Source organism: Grus americana, chromosome 16 (assembly GCF_028858705.1).
Source record: "Grus americana isolate bGruAme1 chromosome 16, bGruAme1.mat, whole genome shotgun sequence".
Taxonomy (NCBI): domain Eukaryota; kingdom Metazoa; phylum Chordata; class Aves; order Gruiformes; family Gruidae; genus Grus; species Grus americana.
In genome coordinates this window covers 15,380,269-15,405,648 of record NC_072867.1, presented here as the reverse complement: position 1 = coordinate 15,405,648, position 25,380 = coordinate 15,380,269, and the positions used below count along the sequence as shown (strand labels likewise).

Sequence of the window (25,380 nt, the reverse complement as noted above, 5' to 3'; positions counted from 1 at the left end):
CCCTAATTATTTTTCTGGAACCTGAAGGGCTCATAAGTCAGACAACTCTAGTTCCTTTGCAGGTTTTTTTTAGGGGGATGGTAGCAAATCCCAAGGGGTTTTATGCTTTCGTTCCTGGTTTGCTGCGCTAAGGAATAAAAGCAAATACATAGCTTTCTGTGCCATGGAGTGAAATTGCACATGTGTACATTTTCAAGTTGATCAGCAAGTGTCACTGGGAGCTAAGTGGTTATTGTAACGCATGTGCTTTATTCCCATGTAGCGGTGACTTAGAGTATGTGTAGGGACTGGTGGACATTTAATGAGATCTTTCTCTTTTCACCTTGTGTTTGTACGTGCTTATGTTCTTGCCTGATTGGCAACGGTTGGACTTGATGATCTTAAAGGTCTTTTCCAACCTAAATGATTCTATGATTCTATAATTTAAAGCTGAAGAATGAGAGGCTTGTTGTTTCAAGGAATTTGCTTTTCCCAGAAGAAGATGCATAATGTTAGAGCAAATGTAGCATTGAAATGTAGATAAGTTCCAGGTTCTGGTTGGGACTTTGAATTTAAATTACGTGAGAGCTGTTTTATAATGGGTCTGCTATGAACATCACTTTAATGTAAATGCAAACTTGGCTCTCCATTACCCAGTCGTTACAGATTTGGAGCAGACAGAATGAAGAATATACTACTACTTCTAGAAATAATTACCCAATGGAGGTTTTCTAGAAGAAAATGACTGCTTCAGGTTTAACAGTTGCTCAGTTCACTTTATTAGGTGGAATGTCTTTGAATCTAAATCTCTTAAGTAGCTGGAGAGGAGAGCTGAAATAAAGCTGTAGAGACTTGGAGCAAGATAAACTAGAAGGCTGCAAAACTTGATAACTCGTAGTGGGTAAATTAATCTGCTTTCCATTTTGTCTCAAAAATGTATTATCTTGAAATGACACTTGAAAGTGTAAGTCAGTCTCTGATCACACCTGCAAATTAGACCAATGAAGGGCTTTCTGCTTCTTGGGAAATGAAATAAGCAAGGATTCAAAAGAATGGAAATGTATGAACATGCAGGCAGGAACTGCTGGCCTTTTGTTCTTATAAATAAACCCAAATCTTCATGGTACCGAGTCAGATGAGCCTGTATGATTCACAGTAAAAACTGAGTCTGAACTCCTAGGTGAGGAGATGGTGCTCCTTGCTGCGTTTGTGTTGGGAATGGTTACTATCTGGTGCCCAGAGAAGTTTGACAGTGTTGCACTTATCCAGGAGCAAATATTTTTAAACTGCCTAGCCCTTAATGTTTTTTTAGCTTTCACAGAGAAGTCAGTAGACAGTTTGGAGATACTTGGTTGGAAAGGCAGCTTGATCTTGCTTCTTTAAAAATGTAGTCAAACAAAAGGGCACTTGACAAGCACTCTGTTGCCATAGGAGAGGCTTACCTAGAGTAGGGTTTGTGGGCATCTGTGTATGTAGTTTCTCCTACCCCTTAGGAGACTACTAGACTTTTGAGGAGGCCTTGAAGTAAACTTAATTTCTGCAAAAGATACTGTCTTGGAAGTTTTAGTGCATCCTAGTTTCCTGCTTCAGTATAAGTATCAGGAGTTCTCTGGATTTTTATTCTGGTATTTGCTTCTCTGCTGAGCTTGGAGGAGTGTGGACAAACGGTGTTCCTCACTCTGTGGGTCTCGATCTTCTCACTTAATAACAGAGATAGAGTCCTCAGACTTGAATAGCAGAGATGTTAGCTGTGTTGTCTGCCTGTCTGACAAAGTCAAAAGAGCAGCAGGTGGGGAGAAAGGGAACGGGATGGATTCTCCTTTCAGAAGAGTGGAAAATACAGTTGTGTCTGAAAGAACCATCTGAAATAGTCTGCCACGCACCTTTCATTGCTATCGTACTTGTGCAGCTTTGGAGCAGCGAGCTGATAATTCACCCTGCAGCTACATCAGTAGTGCGAGTGCAGGGGAGGTAACGACAGTATAGGCTTGGGTGGGTGAAACCACCCCGTTTGGAAGCAGCAGTCTTAGATTTGCTTCTGCCAAGCATGACATTGCACCTTCAGACACACCAGTGGAGAAAGTGTGGTGTGGTGCCTGCCCAGATTGTAGAAATCGGAAGGGTTGGGAGAAAAAATAGCAGGTCTCCGTGGATAGGGGCGTTCTAACAGTTTCTGTTTAAAAACTAAATCTGTCTCTACTTCCTGGGCCCTTATTTGTAACTCTGTCAGTCTGCATAGACCTTCCTGCTGGTGGAGATTCCTGTTAGGCTTCAGAAGGAATGGAAAGGAGTCACCCGAGGGTCTCTCACTGTGGAATTAGGGCTTCCTGCAGTACAGGCAGGCTGATGAATGAAACATGCATTGGAAAACTCGGGTGAAATTGCATTATATCCATCATCCCCCTTTCAAACTATTCTATCTGCATTTAAAGAGGCACAGGCACTGTCTTCTGCATGTGGCGGTGGAAATGGACTGCTAAACCTGCTCTAATGTGCAAGTTAAAATCCTTGGCATGTATCATCTTTCTGCTTCACCTTCTGAGGGAAAGGTGCAGTGCCTAGGTCTCATAGTTGCTAGATTGCTTGGGGTGCATGATTGAAACAGGAGGGTATGTGTCTCCTGTGTTCTACAGAACGAGCTTCTAGCAGCGTTTCCTGTAGTCCTAAACACTTATCAGTCAACACTGCTGGCTTGCGTATGATTCAAATTCGAGTAAGGCTTCAGAATTGCCTTCTTGGTTTCTCTTTAAAGACAGGACAATTCAAAATTCAACATCATAACTACTGTTAAAGCAAAAGGCTTCTACAGTGTTTTCATTGGGTTTTTGGCACCGTTACCGCACTCTGAGAAAATATTGCAAATCCAATGAAAAGAGGCAGAAGAGAATTGGCTATTTAAGGTTTTCCTTGAATTAGCACTGAAAGTGGCATCCTTCCAGAGAAAGTGTCGCAAGGGGAATAGCAGTAGGCATATTATGAACAAAGGAAGGAAATGTTGGCTCTGCAAAGCTGGTGGTAACTGGTTTTAATGTTTCAAATCAGTAGTAAGTAGTAACAAAACAAAGGGGAGTTTACTGTTGAAACCTTTAAGATGAAACCTCAGTTTACTTTGGACCATGCTAAACTTGATCAAAGCTTGCAGTGTGCAGCATTGAACACCTTTGGCACATGATGCTGATTGGTTTAATAGCGTTTGAACTGCAGAGTTGCACTTAATCGCATATTTGTGCTCTTCACCGTTAGTAGCTCAAAACATGTTTGCGAAAACAAGCATGTTAAACACTGAATTTAATTAAACCTGCACTCTTAATTGCTCTATTCTGGCAATTTTTTCTTTAACTCATTTAATAGCACATAGTTGAAGAAGTTGTCCAAGCTGAGTTCTTCTCAGAATGTGTATATTTAATTTGCCTTTGCTTAATGTGAATTTCTGTTGCATAGAATTGTCCTTGGGATTTTTTTTCTGCTTAGCAGGCTTTAAAACAAGAAGCGAGGTCTTTGATATCAAACTGCTTTGCTTAGGAGATGTCACATTAAGCAGGTACAGAGGCAGTGGCGGCTAATTGAGTGTTACAGCTCAAGCTCTTTGTTTGACCAGTTTTCATTTGATCTTTAACTTGAGTTTTACCATGTAGAAAAGGAATTGATTAAAAATTTGGCCATGCCAAGGTGTCATGTGAATTGCTCATTCAACAGCTCGGAGATATAAGGCACCAGATAAGGGGGAGGCTGAGCCTGTGCAGTCAGTATCTTGTCTGTTATTACTCTGCCAGTCTGCACTTGTAGCAGCAGTTCAGGTTTTAGCTTCTACTTTACTAACAGTTTTAAGAGCAGTAGTTTTGTTTTGGAAACGATTAGTTGTAGACTTTATTTTTTACATACATTCTCAATGTTGTTGCTCGTTCAGTTTGGTAAAGTCTTGTTTGACTTGGCGCATTTTTAATCTTGGTGTCCCATGTGCCTGCCTAGCTGTTTGTTCCAGGAAAATAGCGATCCGTGCCGTGAAGTACCGTTCTGCTACGTTTAAACTTTACCTGGATGCTCATGAGACCGTATTGTCTAACTAGAAGTCTGCCTTTGTAGCTGGAATTTCTCCTAACACTGGATTCTCTTTGAGTTGTAGAAGTTAAACTGATGTTGAGGCCTCGCTTGTGACTTTCATTCTAAAGTGAGAGAGAGAGAAACGAAGAGCAGCAAAGCTTCCTGTGCCCCACAATATACTGGATTCTACTAGGAAACTCAGCATTGACTGTACACATCTTACTCAGATCTGTAGCATTCGTTAGATTGTGGAGTTTTTGTTTTGACTTGGGTTTTTTCCTCTGCCAGTTCCTCTGCATCGTTACAATTTTTAACAGCACTGTGCTGAATGTTTATGGGACTTCTTAAATAAGAAAATTAGTGGGTTGAGTAGATAACTCTTGTTAAGCTATTATTTTGTTCACAGTATCCAAAATGGCACAGTTGTGTATGGAGTTTGTCTGAAGTAATTTAATAGAAATTAAGGAAACACCCTTCTAAAATACAGAAAATTACCTCCATCGGGTGCTGTCATCAGTCCTCCTAACTCACATTTATCTAATCTCAGTGGAGAAGAGTTCCCTCTACTCCCAGTGAAGTAGCATAGAAGCAAGTTTCACAGTTTCCTAAGTGATGTAAGCAGCCTCCAACTTGCCTTTGATGTAAAATGTCCAATCTGAGAGATCAAACATGAAACATTGAGTTAATGATGTTCAGCACAGGAGCAACACCACTGTGGCTGGGTTATGGCAGCATTAGCTACGGGGTATTGATAAGGTAAACGTAGAGTTTCCAAATACAAGTAACTTACTTTTGCCTTCCTGTTAAATGTGCTCTTTAGTTACTACTTAACTGTGGATTGAGGTCGCACTGTGTTACTATGTTGTTTCAGATGACATTTAAACATATCTTCCGTTATAGTATATTTTAGAAGCTGTTTGTGTGAAGGGAAACTGAGCCACATTTTCCTTCAAGTTGGTATACCTTAGAAATCTGTAGGCTATTTGGAGAGGGGGTTTTGTGAAGCAAAATGGGGAAGTGCACAGGGCTGTTAATAGGTGGGAACACTGCTGAGGTTTTACTATGGAAATGATCTTTGCAAGGTGGGAGATGTATAACCAGTTTGAATATGTCTGTGACGGGGACTGAAAAAGTTTAGCTTTGCCTGAATTCAGCCGTATAATGTGAAAAAATCCACCTGTATTTATATCTGATGTCTTCCAATTTTTTCTCTCTCCGTATCTGTTGTAGTTCCTTCAGAAACAGGTAACTTTTTTAGCAGTCACTCTATGTCTCTGCATCTTGCCTTTCATAATGCTTTCGTTACCATAATATATAACGGAAACTTAGTATTTTTGCTCGCACATTTATGGCACTGTAAAACATGCATGCGTAACTTCACAGAATCATTTAGAGTATCTTGCAGTTAGTTGGTGACTTCTATTCTCACCCTTGATTTTTACCTATTCCGAACAGTTGAAAATGCAACAATTGAAATTTTGCATCAGCACATAGGTACTACAATGATACAATGACTCTGTTTCGGAACAGTTTACAAGCAATCCCAGAGCGTGCCTGCTAAAGGCATCGCATTTAGTGACGAGCTAAAATAAAATCTCACTTGAAAGTGTTAAACCTCCAGCTGCGTAGGTACCGTCACAGCTTTGGTTGGGTGACATCTCGCAAGGTGATTGATGCAGGTTTTTGCAATTTCACGTGAGCCCTAACAGCGGTGTGCCTGGTTAGGTGTCTTTCTTTCATTTGGCTTTCTTTTCTTCTTTTACTGATTCTTTTGTATTTGAAATGGATGTTTAGCTAATAAGCTCTTATTTTTTCATACATCTTCTATAACATTTTGTTTCATATGAGCTTATTAACAGTGCTTAATTGCTTACCCATAGTTCCTTTGATCTTTGTGTATGAGTTAAGCAAGCATTTCATGAGATAGTGCTGAATGTTGTTAAACAGACTGAGCACAGTTAACTTTTATGACAGATCATACCAATGTATGTGCATAACTTTACCGTGAAGTTGGGTAAAAACAGGAATAATAAGCTATGTCAGTAGTCTCTCTTTAAAAAAATCTTCAGCAATTGTTTAAAAACTGTGACATCAGTGACCAGCTTCATATATTGTGAATTCTTTTCGTGATGGCTTTAAAGTTCATTTTTCTTAGTAAAATTTCAGATCTTGCCAAAATTTAATTTAAACCACGTTCCTCCATATCTGGCACTGCCTGGTGGTTTGATCTCATCTTTTCTAAAGGTCTGAAATGTTTTCTCCTTATTTTATTAGTAGAATGATAATAGGAAATTCTGGATTGAAGGCTTATTATTTATTTATAAGCTTATAACTATCTTATTTTTTAAAGTTTATTCTGTTTAAGTAACTTACGAATTTGCAGGCAGCTCTCAGATTTAGTTGCTTACAAGTAAAAAAGGTTGGCTTCCTTGATGAATGGCTTTGTACGGTTTTTTTTATATAGCACTTTAATATTCTAGTATTATTTCTTCTTAAGTCCAACTTGAATGAAACATGAACAAGTGAAAATAAAAGCTCATGATCTTTATTTTTGTACATATGTTTTTATAATTTATGTAAACAACAGCAGACCCTTACTGCTTAGTGCACCTAATGGTATATTTATTTTCATATGTTGTTGAGAACAAGAGGTAGAGAATTTCTGAATCTTCCTGTGTGATTTGAGTGAGCTGCTTCTTGCAAAAGCTCTTGCAGGAAAGAGGATGTCTCTGTTCATGTCACAGTGAACAGGTGCACCCAGCTAATAGATAATTGAGTTACACTGCAAAGGGATAAAAGCGTGTGCGTGCATGCTGGTGTGTTGAGGAGTTGTGGAAACAGAGGAAACTCCGATATTTGAAGGGAAACTTGTATTTTGCCCATTTAGGGAGTGGGATTGGGTTGCATTTATGCTTTTTTGATGTTTGCATAATAGTCTGTGGTTGTGTGGGCTTTTTGGAAAAGCATATTATACATATTCTAGAGGAGCGGGGATTTTTTTTATTTTTTTATTTTTTTTTAGCAAAACTGTACATGTAGTTTGTGTAAAGTATTTTGAAATAACTGAAAGTGATTACTGCTATTCTTCGATATATTAGAAGTTAGTCTGTACAAGTATGGAGTAGGCACCTTTGTAATGTAATCGTATTGAATAGAGCAACTACAAGAGAAGGTGAACGATGTTTACCGTGCCTGTGATTCAGCTGTATTTGGTTGTTCCTCAGATAAACTTGTATGTGCAATGTCTTCCTGTACTGAACCAAATTGATTTCACCCCCATCCCTCCCCACTCCGTTGTAGATGCTTTTACTGATTCAGCCATCAGTGCTAAAGTAAATGGTGAACACAAGGAAAAGGATCTTGAACCGTGGGATGGAGGAGAGACCACCGCTACCGAGGAGCTTGAGGCATTAGAGACAGACGTTGTAAGTAATGCTTTTTTATCATCTATGACAGTCAGTAGAAAATAAGCTGTTTTTCTGGGCATGCCTTGCAACAATTCCGTAATTCCAATCTAGTAATGAATTCTTGACTAAAATTGCTGGCCTACATTGTATGGGTGTATGTTCAGTCTTTGCTAGCAGCTGCCACAGTACCTTTTTACAATTTGAATAAGAATAGCTGGATTTCAAATGCCACTTTTGGCAAATATTGACAAATGGCAGCTGCTGTGGTAAGGGCCATGTTTGACTCATGGACTGGCTGAAAGAGGAGCTTTTATTAAGGACTCCAAATTCAGCAATACACTGAAGTGATTTATGTTTAATCAGAGCATTCCTGTCTGACTATCATTGCATTTGGAAATTATGGCGAAATTGTGCTTAGCTAACTGTCTCTGAGCTAAGATGAGGGAAATTGATGGAAGTCTGACCCATGACTTAATAAGCACAGATACAATCTCAGTAGATTATGAATCGTTAGATGAAGAGTATGGTCTCAAATGACGTTTCTTTATATATCCTAGCAGTCAGCTTTTCATCAACCATGCATTCTTTTTAGTAAGGTATTCAAACTGTAATATGTTAAAGAAAGAAGATAATGTTACTGATTAGAGGAGAATCTAGTCACAATACTGTGGAGCATATTAACTTTGTCTGGGTAGAACAGTTATCCTGTCAATTTTAGTGTACATATTGTACAGCTGAGATTTATTAGAATACTTAATACTGTCAGAGCTTTTATAAAACATTCAAAACATTTATCGTTGTGCTTGAGTGCTGTAATAGCAATTTTGCTAAAGTGGGGAAGTTGTGCAGATCAACAGGGGTCTTCTGCCTGTGGTGTGTGTGTCTCAGGTAATTGCATTAGTAGTGCATTTGAAAAGGTTTGGCACTTGCCACAGCAAGGGATGCTTCTGATGTTCACAAGTGTCAATTTGCACTTTCTGGGAAAGGCATTCATGTATTTATTTCTTGCTAGCCAGTAATCTTCTAGTACAGGGTGGGTGTGGTACTTAAAAACACAAAACAAAAAAACCCCCCAACAACAAACCACCACAACAAACAAGCAAAAAAGGCTTTTGAAGGTAAAATCTGTGCATCTGATGAATAAAGTTCCCTGAAATAAGTTGTGGCTTTAGTAACTTTGTTATCTGGACAGTGAATTCATAGGCCCAGGAAAAAGGGCAAAAGGTTTAACTTCTGCCATCAGCCCTTAATTTTAAGGGAATGTGTTTCCAGTGTCATTTTGAAAAATGAGCATCGTTTTCTTCTAGTCTAATGGATGGGATCCCAATGACATGTTTCGTTACAATGAAGAAAATTATGGTGTAGTATCAACTTATGACAGCAGTTTATCTTCTTATACGTAAGTTCCAAAATATTTTGTTATTAGATTTGTATTTAATGTTCTCCCTGGTTTGACAAATTTTATATTCTGAAGATAATTTTACACACTTTCTAAAGTTGTGAAATCAAATAACTGAAAAAGCAATGAATGAATAGTGCTTAAGAAACCTTGCCAGTGTTCTGTGAATAGTTAGATGTAGTAGTTGTTATATATTCCCTTAAATGGGCACAGTTCATCCCATTGCAACATTTTCTGAATTTAGGCATGCAATAATGCTTATTTCTTACAAAAACTTTTGTGAATAGGATGGAAAATACCAAATAGTGAAACTATAATCTGTCTTTACGTAGCTGCTATACCTGTAGTTTGTGTTTAACCTAGCAGAACAGTTTGACTAAACCCTAATTTTATTGAGACAATAGATCTGGTTGATATTGGAATGTTGAAATGTTGCTGATATATAAGGGGGGCTCGTGTGCTGGGCATAACTTGTTTAGCAGACTTGTCCAGATCTAAACTAAATTTTCAGTTTACAATATAATAGTAACTTGAACGTAGTAGTATAAAGCCTGCTCTGGCTATTTTGGCAATATGGACCTGTTCCCAATAGTCTGCAGCTATAATGTTAACTGCAACTGCAAAACAAATCGATTGCAGATGTTCAACAGCCATTGTGAAATGTCTTTAATGTTTTCCCACTCTTTTAGCCCCCAAAGTGTAACCTTATTTTTGAATGTCCAGGAATCGCAGTGAATATTTTGATTTTTATGTAGCTTGTCTACAGGTCTCTGGTTCAACAATTTTATTTTTACTATTTTGTTAAAGTAGACCTGTAACACAGTGATAATCAAAGCATCTTAATCGGCTTACATTTGAATCCTGGGGAAGCTGTTCTTTCATATCCTTCACTGCTCTAAGTACTTTTTGTACTTTTGAACTTTAGTCTTCCATCTTTCTGCTTTATGGATATTAATGGAAACAGATTAACAACATGAAGGTGGCTTTAAATTGCCAGAGACAAATTCCACTGTTTCCTAGTCAAGCAACTTGCTTTGCATATCAGTCTGCTAAACTGGGAAACTTTTTCCTGATCCTCCAAGTATGGGATGAGCAGCAGCGGAGCTAAACACTTATATGTGCAACTGAAGGATTGTGAAAGATTTACTGTTTGATTGTTTTCCCTTCCTAGAGCTAAGCCTTAGCAGGTATAGTTTGTCAAACTGCATAAAGGTAGAAGTTTGTGTTCTAGCAAGTGTACTGCAGTAGTACGTTGATCAGCTGCTGTACGTGCTTCCCTCATCACCGGGTTTCTGAACAACATCATCTTGCCCATCCCCTTTGTTTCGTCTCTAATGGCCTTTTCCCTGTTAGAAAAAGTAAAATCATTCTTTTGCTTGTCTAGCATACACATCCCTTCTTTTTTTTTTTTTGTCACTTTAAATAAATGAGGATGTATTGGGTGTTCTCCTTTCTTGTCTGTATGCTTAATACAGGGTGAGCGAGGCCCGTGACTTCAGGTTTGTATGCATTGCGTTCATGCGTATATTATTTGAGCCAAAGCTTTACGCTGAAGGGTAAGGTTTTTATTTAATATTCTTGCAGTTACCATTGATAAGGCCAGTAGATGTCCTGACTGGCCAAAAATATGTGTGTGGGGAAAAACTTGTGATGCAGTAGCTGAATGCTGGCTTGGAATTTGGCAAAGCCACTTGTTTTCCTAGTTCTGCGACCAACACTTGAGTAATCTTGCATATATTATTTCATACTTGGCTTGTATCTCCACCTACTTTCTTTGTTCTTTTTTATATTATTTGAAATATGTGCAGTAGTGATTATATAATGCCCAGTGCAGCATGGTCCAAGCCTCAACTGTGTTCTGCATTTTTATGTAGCTTATTCTCAAGTAAAGTTGGATGAAACAACTTTCAGAACTCAAAATTAGAATCAGAGACGAAGCACAAAGTTGTTTTATAAAACCTGATACTTAAAAAAAATTAGGACAGGTGAAAAACAAACCCATGGGTGGACAGAAGGAAGTGCCAGGTATGATGTCCATCTCTAGTTATCTCTTTCAGTATTTCAGTGCTTGTGTATTGAGTGCTTGGTAGCTTTCCTAAGGGAGCTATGTACGCTTTTTGTAATATGCTATTACCTAATAAAGATACATGGGGTGAATGGTTTTGAGGTCCTAGGACATGGCAAATGAGTTGTGGGTTTCTGTTCCCGTGCTCTAATGTATTGCATTCATCTTTTCTGCAGTTGTTCGTAACAGGAAGAACTGAAATTCTATGGCTGGAATTATCAAAGGATTAAGCATGTAACTGTTTAATTTCAGTAGGATTGGGGACTCTTGTGTCTGTTGGGCATGTGTAAATAGCTAAAGAAATTCAAATTTGGTCCCCTCTGGTGGCTTCGTATCTAAACAACAGACTAAGGCTTTGTATTACTAATGTACTCAACCATGTTAAAAGTTGGAGGCTTTGCGTAGCTTTAGGGACTGGGGATTTTGCAAGTCATATGGAAAAGCTCTGCACCCTGACCTCAGCTCTCTGGGCAGGTAAATGACACTGAATTTGCACATAATGTCAAAGCAGTCCAGGAATATTGACATACTGAAAAAGACAGCAAGTCTACTGGCTTAAAAGCAAGGGGTTTTTTTTTTCACTCAGACTTGGTTAGAATTAACGCTATGTAATGTTTGTAGCTCCTTTGTGCTTTTGAATGCATTTCAGAGATTCTTTTCCTTTCCATTGTCTTTTAGGGTGCCATTAGAAAGAGATAATTCAGAAGAGTTTTTAAAACGGGAAGCCAGAGCAACTCAATTAGCAGAGGAAATTGAATCAAGTGCCCAATACAAAGCTCGGGTTGCCTTGGAAAATGATGAAAGGACAGAAGAAGAAAAATATACTGCTGTTCAGAGAAATGCTAATGAACGAGAAGGACATGGTGTGAACACTAGGTACTTGCATACACTGTGAATAGTATTTTTATTTAAATGATGTACGTATTTTGGTACAGTAGCAATTTACTCATTGAAACTGTGCTTTTTCAGCAGGGCTGATTAGGTTAGGAACCTTGGGTAAACAATCGTGTGCTGTTTTTGGCACTCCTGCTAACTTGTACACCTCTGCCTGGCCCTGTATTATCTCTGTAGTGGAACAGACTTCCCCATTCTGATATGTCACTGTGGTGAATTCATACCAAATTACAGGAAAGGGCAGTGGTTTCGGTATGTCATGGAGAATTTCAGGCATTAGTACTAAATCATTCAGTGTCTGTGGGCTCACAGAAAGTGGACTGTGTGGTCAGTATCAAAAGCCAATTCATGAGGTGAATGTTAGGTCAACATCTGTTAGTATTTTGAATTTTCCTTTAGCTTGATTTGAAAAAGATAGAAAGCATCAGCAGAGCACTTGAACAGGTACGGTACTTTTCATTGTCTTTCGGTCCTGTCTTAACACTTACAGAAATTTGCTGTGTTTCAGAGAAAATAAATACATTCCACCTGGACAGAGGAATAGAGATGTCCTGTCCTGGGGAAGTGGAAGACAAAACGCACCAAGGATGGGCCAGTCTGGATCAGGCCCACCAATTTCAAGGTCTGGATCCCACGCTTCAGAATTCAGTCCTAACTCTGGAGCAGATCAGAGAGTAGTTAACGGAGGCAAGTATCTGAAGTCTAAAATGAATGTGCCTTATAAAATTGAAGTCAATTATCTAATTATGTTGAAACTCCATATGGTGTGGTCTTAGGATAGGTGTTTCATAAGCTAGGTTAGCATTCATCATTTAACACAGAGGTTGTGACTTGGTTGTGATTTGGGTTTAACTTCCTCAAAATGGAATATCCATTTGACTGTGCTGTATGTAGCTTTGCGAAACAGAAATGTCACTTGTTTTCCTTCTCAAACACCTTTGTCTTAGATGATGGTGCAGTATGTGATTATGGAGATTAAAAATTGCTTTATGTATTACTCCAGCTAAGCTCTGTGTGGAGGAGTAGCAATGCTGACACCTAGTGAAAGGGAGGTGGTAGCCGAGGAAGCATCACTCTTCCTTTTTGGTGCAGGGATCAATTCTGTTTCCCATGAAAGAGAATAAAGGAACTCGCTGACTTTATGATGATGTGAGGGGAAAAAAAATCATTGTTGGGAAAGTAAAATATGTGTTAGGGGAAAAGGAATCAAAAGTCTTCTCTCCAAATAGCTATTTGAGTATTTTTTCCTATACACATGGGTAATATTTATAAACAGACATCACTAGGCACTGCATAGCAGGAATCAGTGTTTCATAAACCAAACACCATTTTTTGAGATGGATTACAGCAGTAGCCTATCCTTGAGGCATTATTTTTATAAGTTAAAAATGCTATTATGTGAGATTGCTGTGAATAAATGAAAAATGTATAATACTCAAGTGCCTCTATCTGGAGAGGAGGTCTGGGAACCATTGAAAGGTAAGTGAGACTTCCTTTTCAAATACAGAGTCAGCTGTATAAAGGATGTACACAACTGAGTCTTGCCCAAACAATGCTAACCTTGAAATTTGTTTGTAGTATTTGTGGTTTCTGTCATCTTGTTACTCTGCTGAATGAACATCACATACCTAAAACATTCAGAATGGCTTGTGAATTCAATTTCTTTGTTTTGGAAACAACGAACCCTATATCCTAGATTAAAATACGACATTAATACTTCAGACAAGTGATAAAGGCATAAATGTCAGGATTCAGACACTGAACAACGCTGTTTTTTGTAAAGATACAGTTCCTAGAATTGATATTGCTCGTCATTTGGTTTGAAAGTAGCAGTTTGTATAGTCAATACGGTATGTGAACCACTGTTTGAGAACCTCTGGTAGCTATTTAAGGACCTTGTCAAGAGTGATGCATACTGTAGAACATATATATGATAGGCTAACAGATCAAACTTTACTGTCTATTCCTTAGTAGTATTTGTAGATCCTAATTAACCCTTTGGGGAGTTTGTGACATTCAGATGTTAAATTTGACCTGAAGTGGAGGAAATAACCTTGCAGACACTATTTTATTGGTTGCAGAAATAAACTAATCTATCCCCAAAGGGTTAAACATGAAAAATCATTTTGTCATATTTTACTTTTTTTTTCTGTTGACCTTTTTCCCCATAATTTTTCTTTAGTTTTTATACTTTCCTTCATATCATTTGTTCTGTCAGGTGTTCCCTGGCCATCGCCTTGCCCATCTCCTTCCTCTCGCCCACCTTCTCGCTACCAGTCAGGTCCCAACTCTCTTCCACCTCGGGCAGCCACCCCTACACGGCCGCCCTCCAGGCCCCCCTCGCGGCCCTCCAGGCCCCCGTCTCACCCCTCTGCTCATGGTTCTCCAGCTCCTGTCTCTACTATGCCTAAACGCATGTCTTCAGAAGGTACAATACCACGATTTGTTCATGTTTTTGTTTGTCTTTGTTTAACTCCTTTGTGAGTTTAATTACAAAATTGTTTTTCCTCTTCATTACTTAACCTATAATTTGTGTTTAACTTTAGTTTATCAGACTATTTCTATTAACCTTTTTATTTGAAGAACTTTACAAAAACAAAATAAAGCTGTGAAATTTCCCAAGTTGGTATGAAATAAACTCAGCTTTGTAAACGCTGCTCAGTGTCTTAACTTAACCAACAGTAACATGCAGGACCTGATAACTTTGGAGGACATTTTTAGGAATAGAAATTTATATAAAATATCAAACATTTTAATACAGTTGTTCCACAAAAAGCAGATTCAAATTTAACTAAATCATTTAATTACCTTTTGTAAAAAAACCCATAATAATAATAACAATAATAATAATAATTTTTAAAATGCAGTATTCAGAGAAGTGCACTGTGGAATGGGATAGGATAGCTGCTTCAAAGGCAAATCTGTAGAAAACTTTAGATCTATTTGCGTTGAGGCAGAACAGTAAGTCAGCTCCATGGCAGTCAATAATATGCAGAGAAAGGCTAACCCGTGATTCTTTGGTAACTGTAAATTTATTTGTCCTCTAAGGGTACAGTAAGGAACACATTTTAAAATTTTTATTTTATTTAAGTGCACTTAAAAACTAGCCTGCACAACACAGTCTAGCAAGCCTGGAAAAATGCAAACCGGTTGTACTAAACTCCCTGGATATTTGCAGTCTCTGCTGTAGCTGGCTCCACTGGAGCCACAGGAGAGAGAACAGTCGTCCCACTAATTGAATCAGTAACACTGTTCTGCAGCTTGCCTGATAAATGCTCAAGATGGGCCATAACCAGAAAGTGGATGGTAGTAGGCATGTCTGTACAGCGCGCTACTGTCAGTTTCTCAATGTGAGCTTTTTTTATGTAGTAAGATACTGAGAATCCACATGCAAATTCAGTTATTTTTTAGCACTTGCGATTGATATGTCAGGCAGGCAGTGAACTGCTGCTTACTGCTCCGTTTAATTTCTGCTACTAGAAGAGGATTGCTGGAAAGTGTGTATTCTTTAAAATACTTGCCTGCATATAATTTGGATTGAAGTGTACTTTAGATTCGTGGTTAAAATAGAGGCTGACATTTAAAGATTTATGTAACCAGAAGAGGTACTTGATATTTTGGAACCTTATCTGAAACCAGAAAGCCATTATCTGAACTTCTCTCTATTATTGACCTACATTACCAATGAACTGTAACCAGCCAGATTGTCTTCTGTTCATACACAGTTTTTTCCTTTTGAAGTCTCAACATTTGAGTCTGATCTTGTAAAGAAAATGTTTGTTAGGATGTAGAAACTGTATTGCTGCTTAGACTTGAGCGTAACTGTTCTGTGGCAGCTGTATAAGCTGTTCAGAATTACTGTGTTCACTTATGACGTTAGCTTCTGGCGTTAAACATGCATGACTTGAACCTTGGGATAACAATAACTTGTTTAGTTGCAATTTTGCTGACTTGTAAATGTATTGTGACCTGCTGCAGGCAATTCAGCCTCAGTGCAGAATGCTCTGCTGAAATTCCCAAGAGCATTGGTCAGCCAGTGGTGACTACTCTGTAAATAAACATTTGGTATCACTGACCACCTGACAAAAACAATGGAAATTTTTTTCCTTTTCTGGAAAATGTTTGATAGCCTGGAACTGTGTTTATCCAGAGGGAGATGGGCCACTAACCTTTTTGGCTTGTCTTGCAGTAAGCAATGTTGGATACTTGGATTCAAATGTTTTAAATCCAGGACTTGCATACCTGTTTTGATTCTGATAAAGCTTCTAAATATCGAAGAACGTGAGCTGTCATAGCAAGGCGATGAGTGTGTTGGTAGTCTGGCTGGACCAATGGCTTGGCCTTTTTAGTCTTGTGGATCCCCGGTTCTAGTCAATGTCAGTGTAAATTACTTGACTGTATTACTGCATTATTGAGAGTTATTAGATTAAATCCATTTTTAAAAACAGATAGTGTGTTTGGATACTCTTAGTGATGGACGTTATGTTACTTATTGTGTGGGGTTGTCTTCTTTTTCTCAGGGCCTCCACGGATGTCTCCTAAGGCACAACGGCACCCTCGAGGTCACAGAGTCTCTACTGGTAGGGGTACAATTTCAAGTGGCTTAGAATTTGTATCTCATAATGCACCAGGGGAAGCATCTACTACTGCAGTGGCACGAGGCAGCCCTTCAGGTGGGACGTGGTCATCAGTTGTCAGTGGGGGTAGGTAAAGCTTGGCTTATTGCAGATGGCTTCCCAGGGGTACTTTAGAGTGTGAATGCTAAGCAGAACACTGCATTTCTAGGCAATTCAGGCTCTGAATAAACACTGGTCTGCTAACTTAGCTTGCTTAGATGAAGGGGGAGAAGGATGTTCCCAGGTAGCTTAGTAAAATAGTTGGTGAGTCAGTCCTTCAATATTGTCTTAACTGCAGAGAGGTTAAGTGAGATGCTGTATGAAGAAAAAGGAAAGAAAAATGTGGGAATTAGTTGTTGAAAGAAGTCATTTTCAGGAAAGTTATTGAAGGAGACAAGAAAAGTTACATACGTTCCATTGCATCGCTGAGTTTGGGTAATGGTAGTGTAACTGGGTTGTGGTTTACAAATGAAGGAGGTGTTTGAATAGAGGAAGGTTGGTGTTAAAAGAGAAGATGAAATGATATTCAAGTTAAGCTGGATGTATTTTTCCTTTAAAAATGATGCAGTTTTTAAGTGGTCATTTTGTGTTTGTCTAAGTACTGTAGTAGCAGATACAGTCAGTGTCTTGTCTTTTTTGAATCAGTTAACATCTTTTTTTAATATTTGACTTCAAATTTAAAGCTCAGTCTTGTGACACAGGCTCTAGTCTTGAGCTTTTGTAGTTGGGACCATGTTGTAGGGAGTTGTTGGCAGCTGTGCGCTTTCTTGAATCGAAGGGCAAGTGAGCAACGGTTTGGAGTCTGGTACTTTTTAGCAGTGCTAGAATTCTAGAGGAGTGCAGTGGGAATGCATTTTTCAGAAAGAAGGTATGAATTAGACCCCCATAGACCTGTTGCCTTGTGGAAAAGATTGAAACTCTTCTGTTCTGCCATTATCTCTGATTCATCTTCCCTCCTCACCTCCCACTTTTTTATATATTATTAACATGCAAGTTAAACAACTTAGCTCTCTTTCTCCTCACTCGGTTTATATATGACGTAAAGCAACTAACTAGCCACAGCGGGCTGAGCAGGAAGCAGGAGGTACAACTTATCGTTTAAAGAATACGCAACTTTCCTTGCTGCTTTAACACAGGGGCAAAAATATACATCAAATAATCTTCTTTCAATAGGATATGTTGTTTTTTTTCCAGCTGGCAAACCTCCAAAAGAGGACGCTGTAAATGGATGTGTTTTTTCAGCCCTTTTAAAAATGTTTTGCATCTGTTTGTATGGAGACCTGACCACCTTTTCTGTTCTGCCTGAAACTGTGTTAATGTGAGCTGTTGTAGTTGGACTGCTGGGGGGCTGGGGAGCATATTGCAGTTTGATGGTGGGACTCCAGGGCAGTGACATGTATTAGGGGACAATCTGCAGAAAAATCACTCCACTTATCTGAAATGCTGCATTGTAAAGAACTAGGAGATGTACCTGAAAGGTAAACAGGTTTTCAATTACTATATAATGTTCCACTAAGTATTTTAAAGCATGTTTTTAGTCATTTTAAAAATAAGCAAACTGCTGAGCATTTGAGGAAACTTATCCTATAACTATTTTTTCCTGTTTGTTTCTAGTTCCGAGATTATCCCCTAAAACACACAGGCCTAGGTCTCCAAGGCAGAGCAGCACTCCCACGGGACCAGCTCTGCCTTCTCCGCAGCCTGGTACTATTCCCACTGAATCTGTTGCCATGCCTGTTCCAGCTGCCTCTCCTACTCCTGCCAGCCCTGCATCCAACAGAGCAGTTACCCCTTCCAGCGAAGGTAAGTTACCCTCGCTAGCTTGCAAATGCTTCCTTTCACTAGTCCCTGACAAGGAATATGCCTATAGAAGAGCAAAGCTGCTTTCTAAATGATGGGAAAACTTTCGATGCATTTAATTTTACTGTGCAGCGAATTCCTCTTTTCTCATGATGGCAGCTTTAAACTAAGGTTGGAGAGAGGCTTTTTGATAAGTCTGCTTGCTTAATTTTTCTGTTATTGCACTGTTTTCTAATTGAAAGAAACATAGGCCACTGGTTTCAAAGGATATTTTTAGTGTAGTGAAAGGAAGGGGAAAAAAACCCCACATTCAAGAGCTCAGTCAAATGTCTAAGACCTCTCAAATCTTCGTAGCATTCTGTATGAAGAGCTTGGACTACTGAAAATAATTTGCTCTCAGTTTATAGTTTTTTCAGCCGAGTTATGGTTCTGTGTATGATGAGAGAGGTGTGTATGACTGGGACTGCTTCATTTGGCTTAAAGACAGTAAGTAGGGTAGGGAAGGGGGGAGGGTAACCCTCCAGGCCCTAACTTGTCAGCAGAAAATGTGTAACTTAGGGTTTTTCTTTTGTAAGCTAAACATGATTAAATCTCCTGTTTCTGTCTTGCCATCTCTGTCTGGTCAGTTTGAGTTCTGTATAAGAATAACTTTGGCAATTTCTTTTGTAGCTAAAGATACTAGGCTTCAGGACCAGAGGCAAAATTCTGCAACTGGAAACAAGGAGAATATAAAGCCAAGTGAGACTTCTCCTAGTTTTCCTAAACCTGAAAACAAAGGTTTGTATCAAAAGCTTTCACATATGCTTGAGTAATGTAGGAATTCCAAGCACTAAACCTGCTATATTGACTACTCTCGTTAGCATTTTAAGGAAGACTTGGAGGCAGGCTGGCTTGGGTGTTCTACAGTGAAAATTTGGTCATGCAGTTGTGAAGTGGCGGGCCTACAGTTTTAAATGTTATTCTTGACTCATTTCACCAACACAAAGTGTAGAGATGCTCATGTGGATGGTGTGATTTCTTTTCACTTTTTTTTTTTTGCTTTTTTCTTCTCTTTTTCTTCCCCTTTCTTTTTCCTCCCCCTTTCTTTTTCCTCCTCACAAAGCTGTGTTAGCTGTCTTAGGACTGAATGAGTGTTTCTACTTAGAGCTGTGCTCACAATACTTCTGAACATCATGGTCAGCATAGGTTTTTGTAACTGTACTTCTTCCTATTATGGCATAAATTTGGCTTTCTCTGCAGCATTGTTTGTTCATTCTGTTCTCAAAAAAAAAAAAAATTTCATGTTGTTGAGATTAGAATCATAGAATCATTTAGGTTGGAAAAGACCTTTAAGATCATCGAGTCCAACCATAAACCTAACCTTGATCGGTGTTTCACCTTTACTTGCTACGTCTTGAAGTGCTGGCGTGTTCCATTTTGAGGGTTTTGTTGCATGCTGCTTTGTGTTCAGCTGAGTTCTGCAGTCCCTGCACCTCGGGGCTTCTGTCTTGGTGTGGTGCATTAGAACTATAGATGTATCAGTTATGTAATGCCATGGTTCACAGAGTATTTTTGTGTGCTCATACATGTAGTTCATGGAATTATACCAAATTACAGATTAAATGATATCACTGTATTTCACTAGTAGATATGCAAACATTGCCTTTTTGCAAACTTAGTAATGTGTAGGGGTTGTCTATAAAACTTGTATTAGAAATGCTTGGACAATGTTGGTCTTATATTTGGCAGGTGTATCTCCAATTGTTTCAGAACATAGAAAACAGATTGATGATTTAAAGAAATTTAAGAATGACTTTAGGGTAAGTTTCTCTGTATGTTAACGTCACGGTATCGTAGTTCTCATGTGCATCCAGATTATGTTAATGAATTGAATGCATTGCATGTGTTAACAGGAAAACAGGTCCTTTCTCCTTGTGCTTAATTTATGAAAATATCTATAAGAATTCATGCTAGATATTATAAAATCAATGCTGACTCTTGCTAGTACAATTGCCTAATGCGTGTAAATGTGCATATTGACTGTGTACTGAAAATAGTACTTGAAACCTGTTTGATCATTAGGTACAAATAATTATCACAGTTCCACTCCATGTGGAAGAGTTGTTTCAAAATTAAATAAAGGATTTTGCTGAGGAAAATTGAAGATGAATTCATATTACTTATTTCCTGGTTATAATGGTTTATTAAATCAGGTTAGCTTTTCAAGTGTTACTGTTAAATCACACAGGGGGATGAGTCCAGAGGGTTGTCTTAAGCTTTCCTGTCACTTTCTAATCAACGTATAGGTCAGTTGAGTCGCTGCACGGCTTCTTTCACGGTGTAGGCTTAAAACATTGTCAATGTTCATAGATTTCTTCTCTAGTAGAAATGGAAATGTGTGTTTTAATAGGTCATTTCCAGATGATTGAGGCCTATGGGACTGTATTTTGCTCTGTGTCTGTGATAGCATTAGATTGCCTCTCCCGAGTTCTGTATATCAATTTACTGAATATATTCCTTGGGTTTTTTTCAGTTACAGTCAAGTTCCTCTTCAGATGCAGTGGATCAGCTGCTAAACAAAACCCGAGAAGGTGAAAAATCAAGAGATGTAGTTAAAGAAAAGACAGAATCAACCCCTAAAGAATCTATCATAGAAACTGGCAGTAATACTAACTCTAATGGTGGCAGTAGCAAACCTAATAGTCCAAGTATTTCTCCTTCAATAAGTAATAGTTCTGAGCAAAAGCGAGGGCCTGAGGTAACTTCACAAGGTGTACAGACATCTGGGCCTGGAAGTAAACAAGATAAAGAGGATAAAGAGGAGAAGAAAGATACTTCCGAGTGAGTAATTATGCCTTTTAGAATAAGCACATCTGTTACTAGCATTTAGCCATTTGTAGAAAAAGCTATTGTGAATGTGTAATACCTTACTGTTTATATGGCCGATGGAAGTTCTCTCTGTTATATAGAGAAGACAACAGGTGAAATGACTGTGCTGAAAGTCATCTCATGAGTCAGTGGCAGAGCTGCATATAGAGCTCTGGTGCTGTTGATGCCTAATCCATACCTAATGCTTATTTAAATGTTTTCCTGGCTCATGTGAGCTGTTGTATCAACAGCAGGAAAACTTTTTTATGGACAAGTATAGTAAGAGTACTGTCAGTAAGAGTGGCTTTGTGCATGTCATGTGTTGTTTGAGTGCTCAAAAATCTGACTCGCAGATGGAAATGAGCTGGTTTATCTCTTTAAATTTTGAATTGTTAGGGAGCTCTGCAGATAGGCTTGTAAAAGAATCACGCTGAACGTCTTTTTTTTTTTGTTTGTTTCTTTGTGTTTAGGCAAGTTAGAAAATCAACACTTAATCCTAACGCAAAGGAGTTCAACCCTCGTTCTTTTGCTCAAGTAAGTTACTTGATACTGTTTAACATTGGTTTTGAGTAGATCTTTATAAGCAAAGCTTTAACTTGGAGGATGATCAAGCTAATCTTGCATATGCGTTGCTGAACTCTCTTTGTAGCCGAAACCTTCTACTACACCAACCTCCCCTCGTCCGCAAGCTCAGCCTAGCCCCTCCATGGTGGGTCATCAGCAGCCAACCCCAGTGTACACTCAGCCTGTTTGTTTTGCACCAAATATGATGTACCCAGTTCCAGTGAGTCCAGGCGTGCAGGTAAAGTGCAGCATATGCTGCAAACTCATTAACACTTTTCAGATGTTTGTCAGCAAGTTGAGGAGATCGAAGTTAAAACAGTGAAATGATACAGCTTGTATTACTGTTGTAAATATGGGCACAATTACATTGTTGTTAAGTTTTAGCTATGTAAATACTAACTTTTCCCAGTGTTCCCTCAACTAGATGTTCTAATAGTCTCAAACGCTTGTAAATTCCAGCCACTCTTACTCACATTTATTGTTAATCTGTGCAGACTTCTTCCCCAGTCCTCCAAGTACAGTCTGACCCTCTTAAGTTTTAAGCAACTGTTTCTTCATCCTTAGCTTCCAGCTGTGTCCCACTAGTTTCTGGTCATTGTAGGGATTACTAGGAGTTGCAATCGGTTACGAAGCTGTCTGATTTAGTACATTGCTAGAAGTAGCAGTAGTTTCATTACTTGACTGGTTGTTGCAAACCATATGGTCTTAGTTGTTTGTACATGCAGACTTAATCACAGTCATCCAAGAAAATACCATAGGTTAGACAGAGTTCACTAAACCGTATAACGTAATAGAGTAAAACACATCAAAACTGAGTGGGGCCCCCACCCAGACACATACTCACTTTTTAAAGGAATATCATAGCTTCAACTCCTTCTGTTTCAGCCTTTGTATCCTATTCCCATGACGCCCATGCCAGTGAACCAAGCCAAGACATATAGAGCAGGTAAAGGTGAGAATAATACTGCCTGTTTGGTTCTTAGTCTGCATGCAGCATGAATAAATTACAAATGTTTGTGTATTTTCTAATCCATGTTAATTTGTTTTCGATTGATATTTTAAATGCTATTTTTAATAAAGAGAAGTGGAAATACTAATGCATTTCTAGAGAAACTAATTCAGCCAAAACATGATAAGTTTGAGTAATAGGGAGTTGCTCGGTTTGGAATCTGATTTGACAGATGCGAAAATGTCTCTGTTACTCCGAACTTTAGTGTAAGCTGATCGTCTCCTATATTTCATAAATGTTACGAGATTGTTTAAAGGGAACTTTCTGTATTGGTTTACAGCCGAGCCCTGAATGGTGCTTTAATAGAGGGGGGGTTTTGTCAACAAGCGAAATTGCTATTTCTTCAGAAAGAGTATGCTATGCTGCTCTTCTGGGAAGAACTTACTGCTGGTTCCAGTTTGTTCTTTTGCATTCCTTCTGCAGCAGTAATTGAACAGCTGGACTAACAATACCATGTTTTTAACAAGTGACACCTGTGGCTATGGAGACGAGAACATGTGTGGTGAGATGCACTCTTCTGGGGAGTGCGGCAAAGGAGCAGAAAAATGATGGTCTTGTTTTTATAGTCACGTTTCAGATAGTGCTCTAATTCTACACAGTGCATGCTTTCTTGCAATTTTATACAGTGGTTCACGATGATAGGTTCCAGTGCTGCAGCTCCAGTCACTGGAGGAGGAAATTGTTTAAAAGAGCAGTTCTGCTGTTTAGAAATAAACAAGTAGCATTTATGAATGTAGTGAAGACAAAAACCTGCAATGTATTTCTGTTTTAAAACACACTAACTTTACTGTGGCCTGACCCATACAATCTTTTGGTTGGTAACACTGATTGTTTTAATCAGAAATATATTGCTGTCTGAGGCCGTTCTCCTGTTCTGAATTACTTTTTAAAGTTTCATTATTTTCTGCATATCCATTCTGTGTGCAGCATAGTCCTGAAGGAGCTGCATGGCTTAACATTCGGTGCCTTTACGCTGTTCAAAGTTGCGTCCTGTAGCGTAGTTTTTAGTTGTAGTCTCACTGCAGCAAGCTGGAGCTCACCTTCAACTCTCATGCCCTGTTGCTTAGTAGGCTGAATTAGTTTGTTCCGAGTGCCTTGCTGCTGTGATTCGGTTGGTCGTCTTACCAGGATAGCTCAGGTAGTCCCACACTACAGCGTTCTGCTCTCTTAATCTTTCTTCCCTCTAATTATTCCTACTCCTCTTCGTCTTATAAGTTGACTTGTCCCCTTCAGTGTTGACTGTGACCTAAAAGTTGCTTTCTGCTATCCTGAGGGATAGCACAGAGCTTAAAATATATGAATAACTCAAATTGCAGCTGCGTGGAGACCTTTATTCTGCTCTCCTCAGCCATAAGCACAAGTAATTTTAATAGACTTCACTTTCCACTTGATGGAACAGTTGCTGAGTAGTTCCCACAGAGGGTGAATTAAGCCTTTTGAAGGGGACAGGATCAAATTTGATTAATGTAGGTATCCTGAGATAACCTTTCTCTTCCGTTACTGATTCTCATCAGTCTTTCTCTCCCTCCACCTTCCTTCCTTCCTTCACAAAAAAAGCAGGCCTGGGTCTGTGGCCATATACATGGCTCAAAGGCAGTGATGAAAATCAGGTGTTTCTTGGAGGAACTCCTTTTCATGCTGTTCCTTTTTGACAGAGCTCTAGTGTGTGGTTAAAGGTGAGGGGTGAGGATATTCCACTTGGTCACAGTGACATTGTAATGTAAAACCTTTCAGGAAGATTGTTATTCTTTGTCCTGTGTTTCTAACGTGAGGCACTCTTTGCTTTGTAGTACCAAATATGCCACAGCAACGGCAAGACCAACATCATCAGAGCACCATGATGCACCCTGCCTCAGCAGCAGGCCCTCCAATTGTAGCTACACCACCTGCTTATTCAACACAATATGTTGCGTATAGTCCCCAACAGTTTCCTAATCAGCCTCTTGTGCAGCATGTGCCACACTACCAGTCTCAGGTAAGGGTCCTTTTAGTGTATGTGGTAAGTCAAGATGGAAATAATTTAAAAAAAACCCATTGTCTCCAGTCGCTCTGAACAGTTTTGGTGTTCTGGAGCGTACTTGGTGGTGGTGTAATGTGCTTCAAAGCCCGTAACAAATGTTAAGGTCAGTTTAGAAGTTGGCATTTATTATTGATACTACTTTTTTAGCTCTTCGAAGAATTCCTTTCAGGTTATGGCCAGGACATCTCCTAGTTACGTGTTCTAAAAGTAAACTATTTGGTGTACTCTTCTTACTTCAAAGGCTTTTAAATATACATATGTAATTGGATAAATATATAATTACATACATAAGCTTACTACATCATCAGAGTGGCAAAAACATGATACGCCAATGGTTTGTGTCAGTTTCTAGCCCACTGCAGAAAGTGTCCTTATATTTTTTTAAAACCATTTTCATAATTGTTTTATGAAATCTTTCATTTGCTCTGCATTTTAGTAAGGCCAAGCTATTACTGTTTCTAAGTACCTAATTATTGTTTAGATGACACTAGTTTCTTTGTAATAGTCCTCCAATTAACTGTCTGTTTTCTTATTTCTGTTGAATGCAGCATCCTCATGTTTATAGCCCTGTAATACAGGGCAACGCTAGAATGATGGCACCACCAACACACGCACAGCCTGGTTTAGTATCTTCTTCTGCAACACAGTATGGTGCGCATGAACAGACGCATGCTATGTATGGTAGGAAACGTTTTGTGTTATATGTAACTTTTTAAGTTCTTATGTTGTGCAGGGATGT

General features: G+C 38.8%; 1 protein-coding gene across 15 annotated transcripts in view; it reads left to right on the top strand.

Annotated features, from left to right (window-relative positions):
• The window catches only part of ATXN2 (ataxin 2), a 52,480-nt gene that overhangs the window by 10,649 nt on the left and 16,451 nt on the right, over positions 1-25,380 (top strand). For 4 of the 15 annotated variants that reach the window (XM_054843785.1, XM_054843784.1, XM_054843790.1 and 1 more), the window contains exons 6-20: positions 7,321-7,445; positions 8,735-8,826; positions 11,570-11,767; positions 12,294-12,472; positions 14,004-14,213; positions 16,306-16,488; positions 18,016-18,204; positions 18,871-18,978; positions 19,930-20,000; positions 20,714-21,021; positions 21,519-21,582; positions 21,698-21,850; positions 22,498-22,564; positions 24,412-24,596; positions 25,190-25,322. In XM_054843785.1, the coding sequence (XP_054699760.1) occupies positions 7,321-7,445; positions 8,735-8,826; positions 11,570-11,767; positions 12,294-12,472; positions 14,004-14,213; positions 16,306-16,488; positions 18,016-18,204; positions 18,871-18,978; positions 19,930-20,000; positions 20,714-21,021; positions 21,519-21,582; positions 21,698-21,850; positions 22,498-22,564; positions 24,412-24,596; positions 25,190-25,322 (2,265 nt within the window). Of the gene's footprint in view, positions 1-6,182; positions 6,265-7,320; positions 7,446-8,734; positions 8,827-11,569; positions 11,768-12,293; positions 12,473-14,003; positions 14,214-16,305; positions 16,489-18,015; positions 18,205-18,870; positions 18,979-19,929; positions 20,001-20,713; positions 21,022-21,518; positions 21,583-21,697; positions 21,851-22,497; positions 22,565-24,411; positions 24,597-25,189; positions 25,323-25,380 lie in introns of those variants that run through there. The other 11 variants (XM_054843787.1, XM_054843786.1, XM_054843791.1 and 8 more) reach the window with 7 other exon arrangements.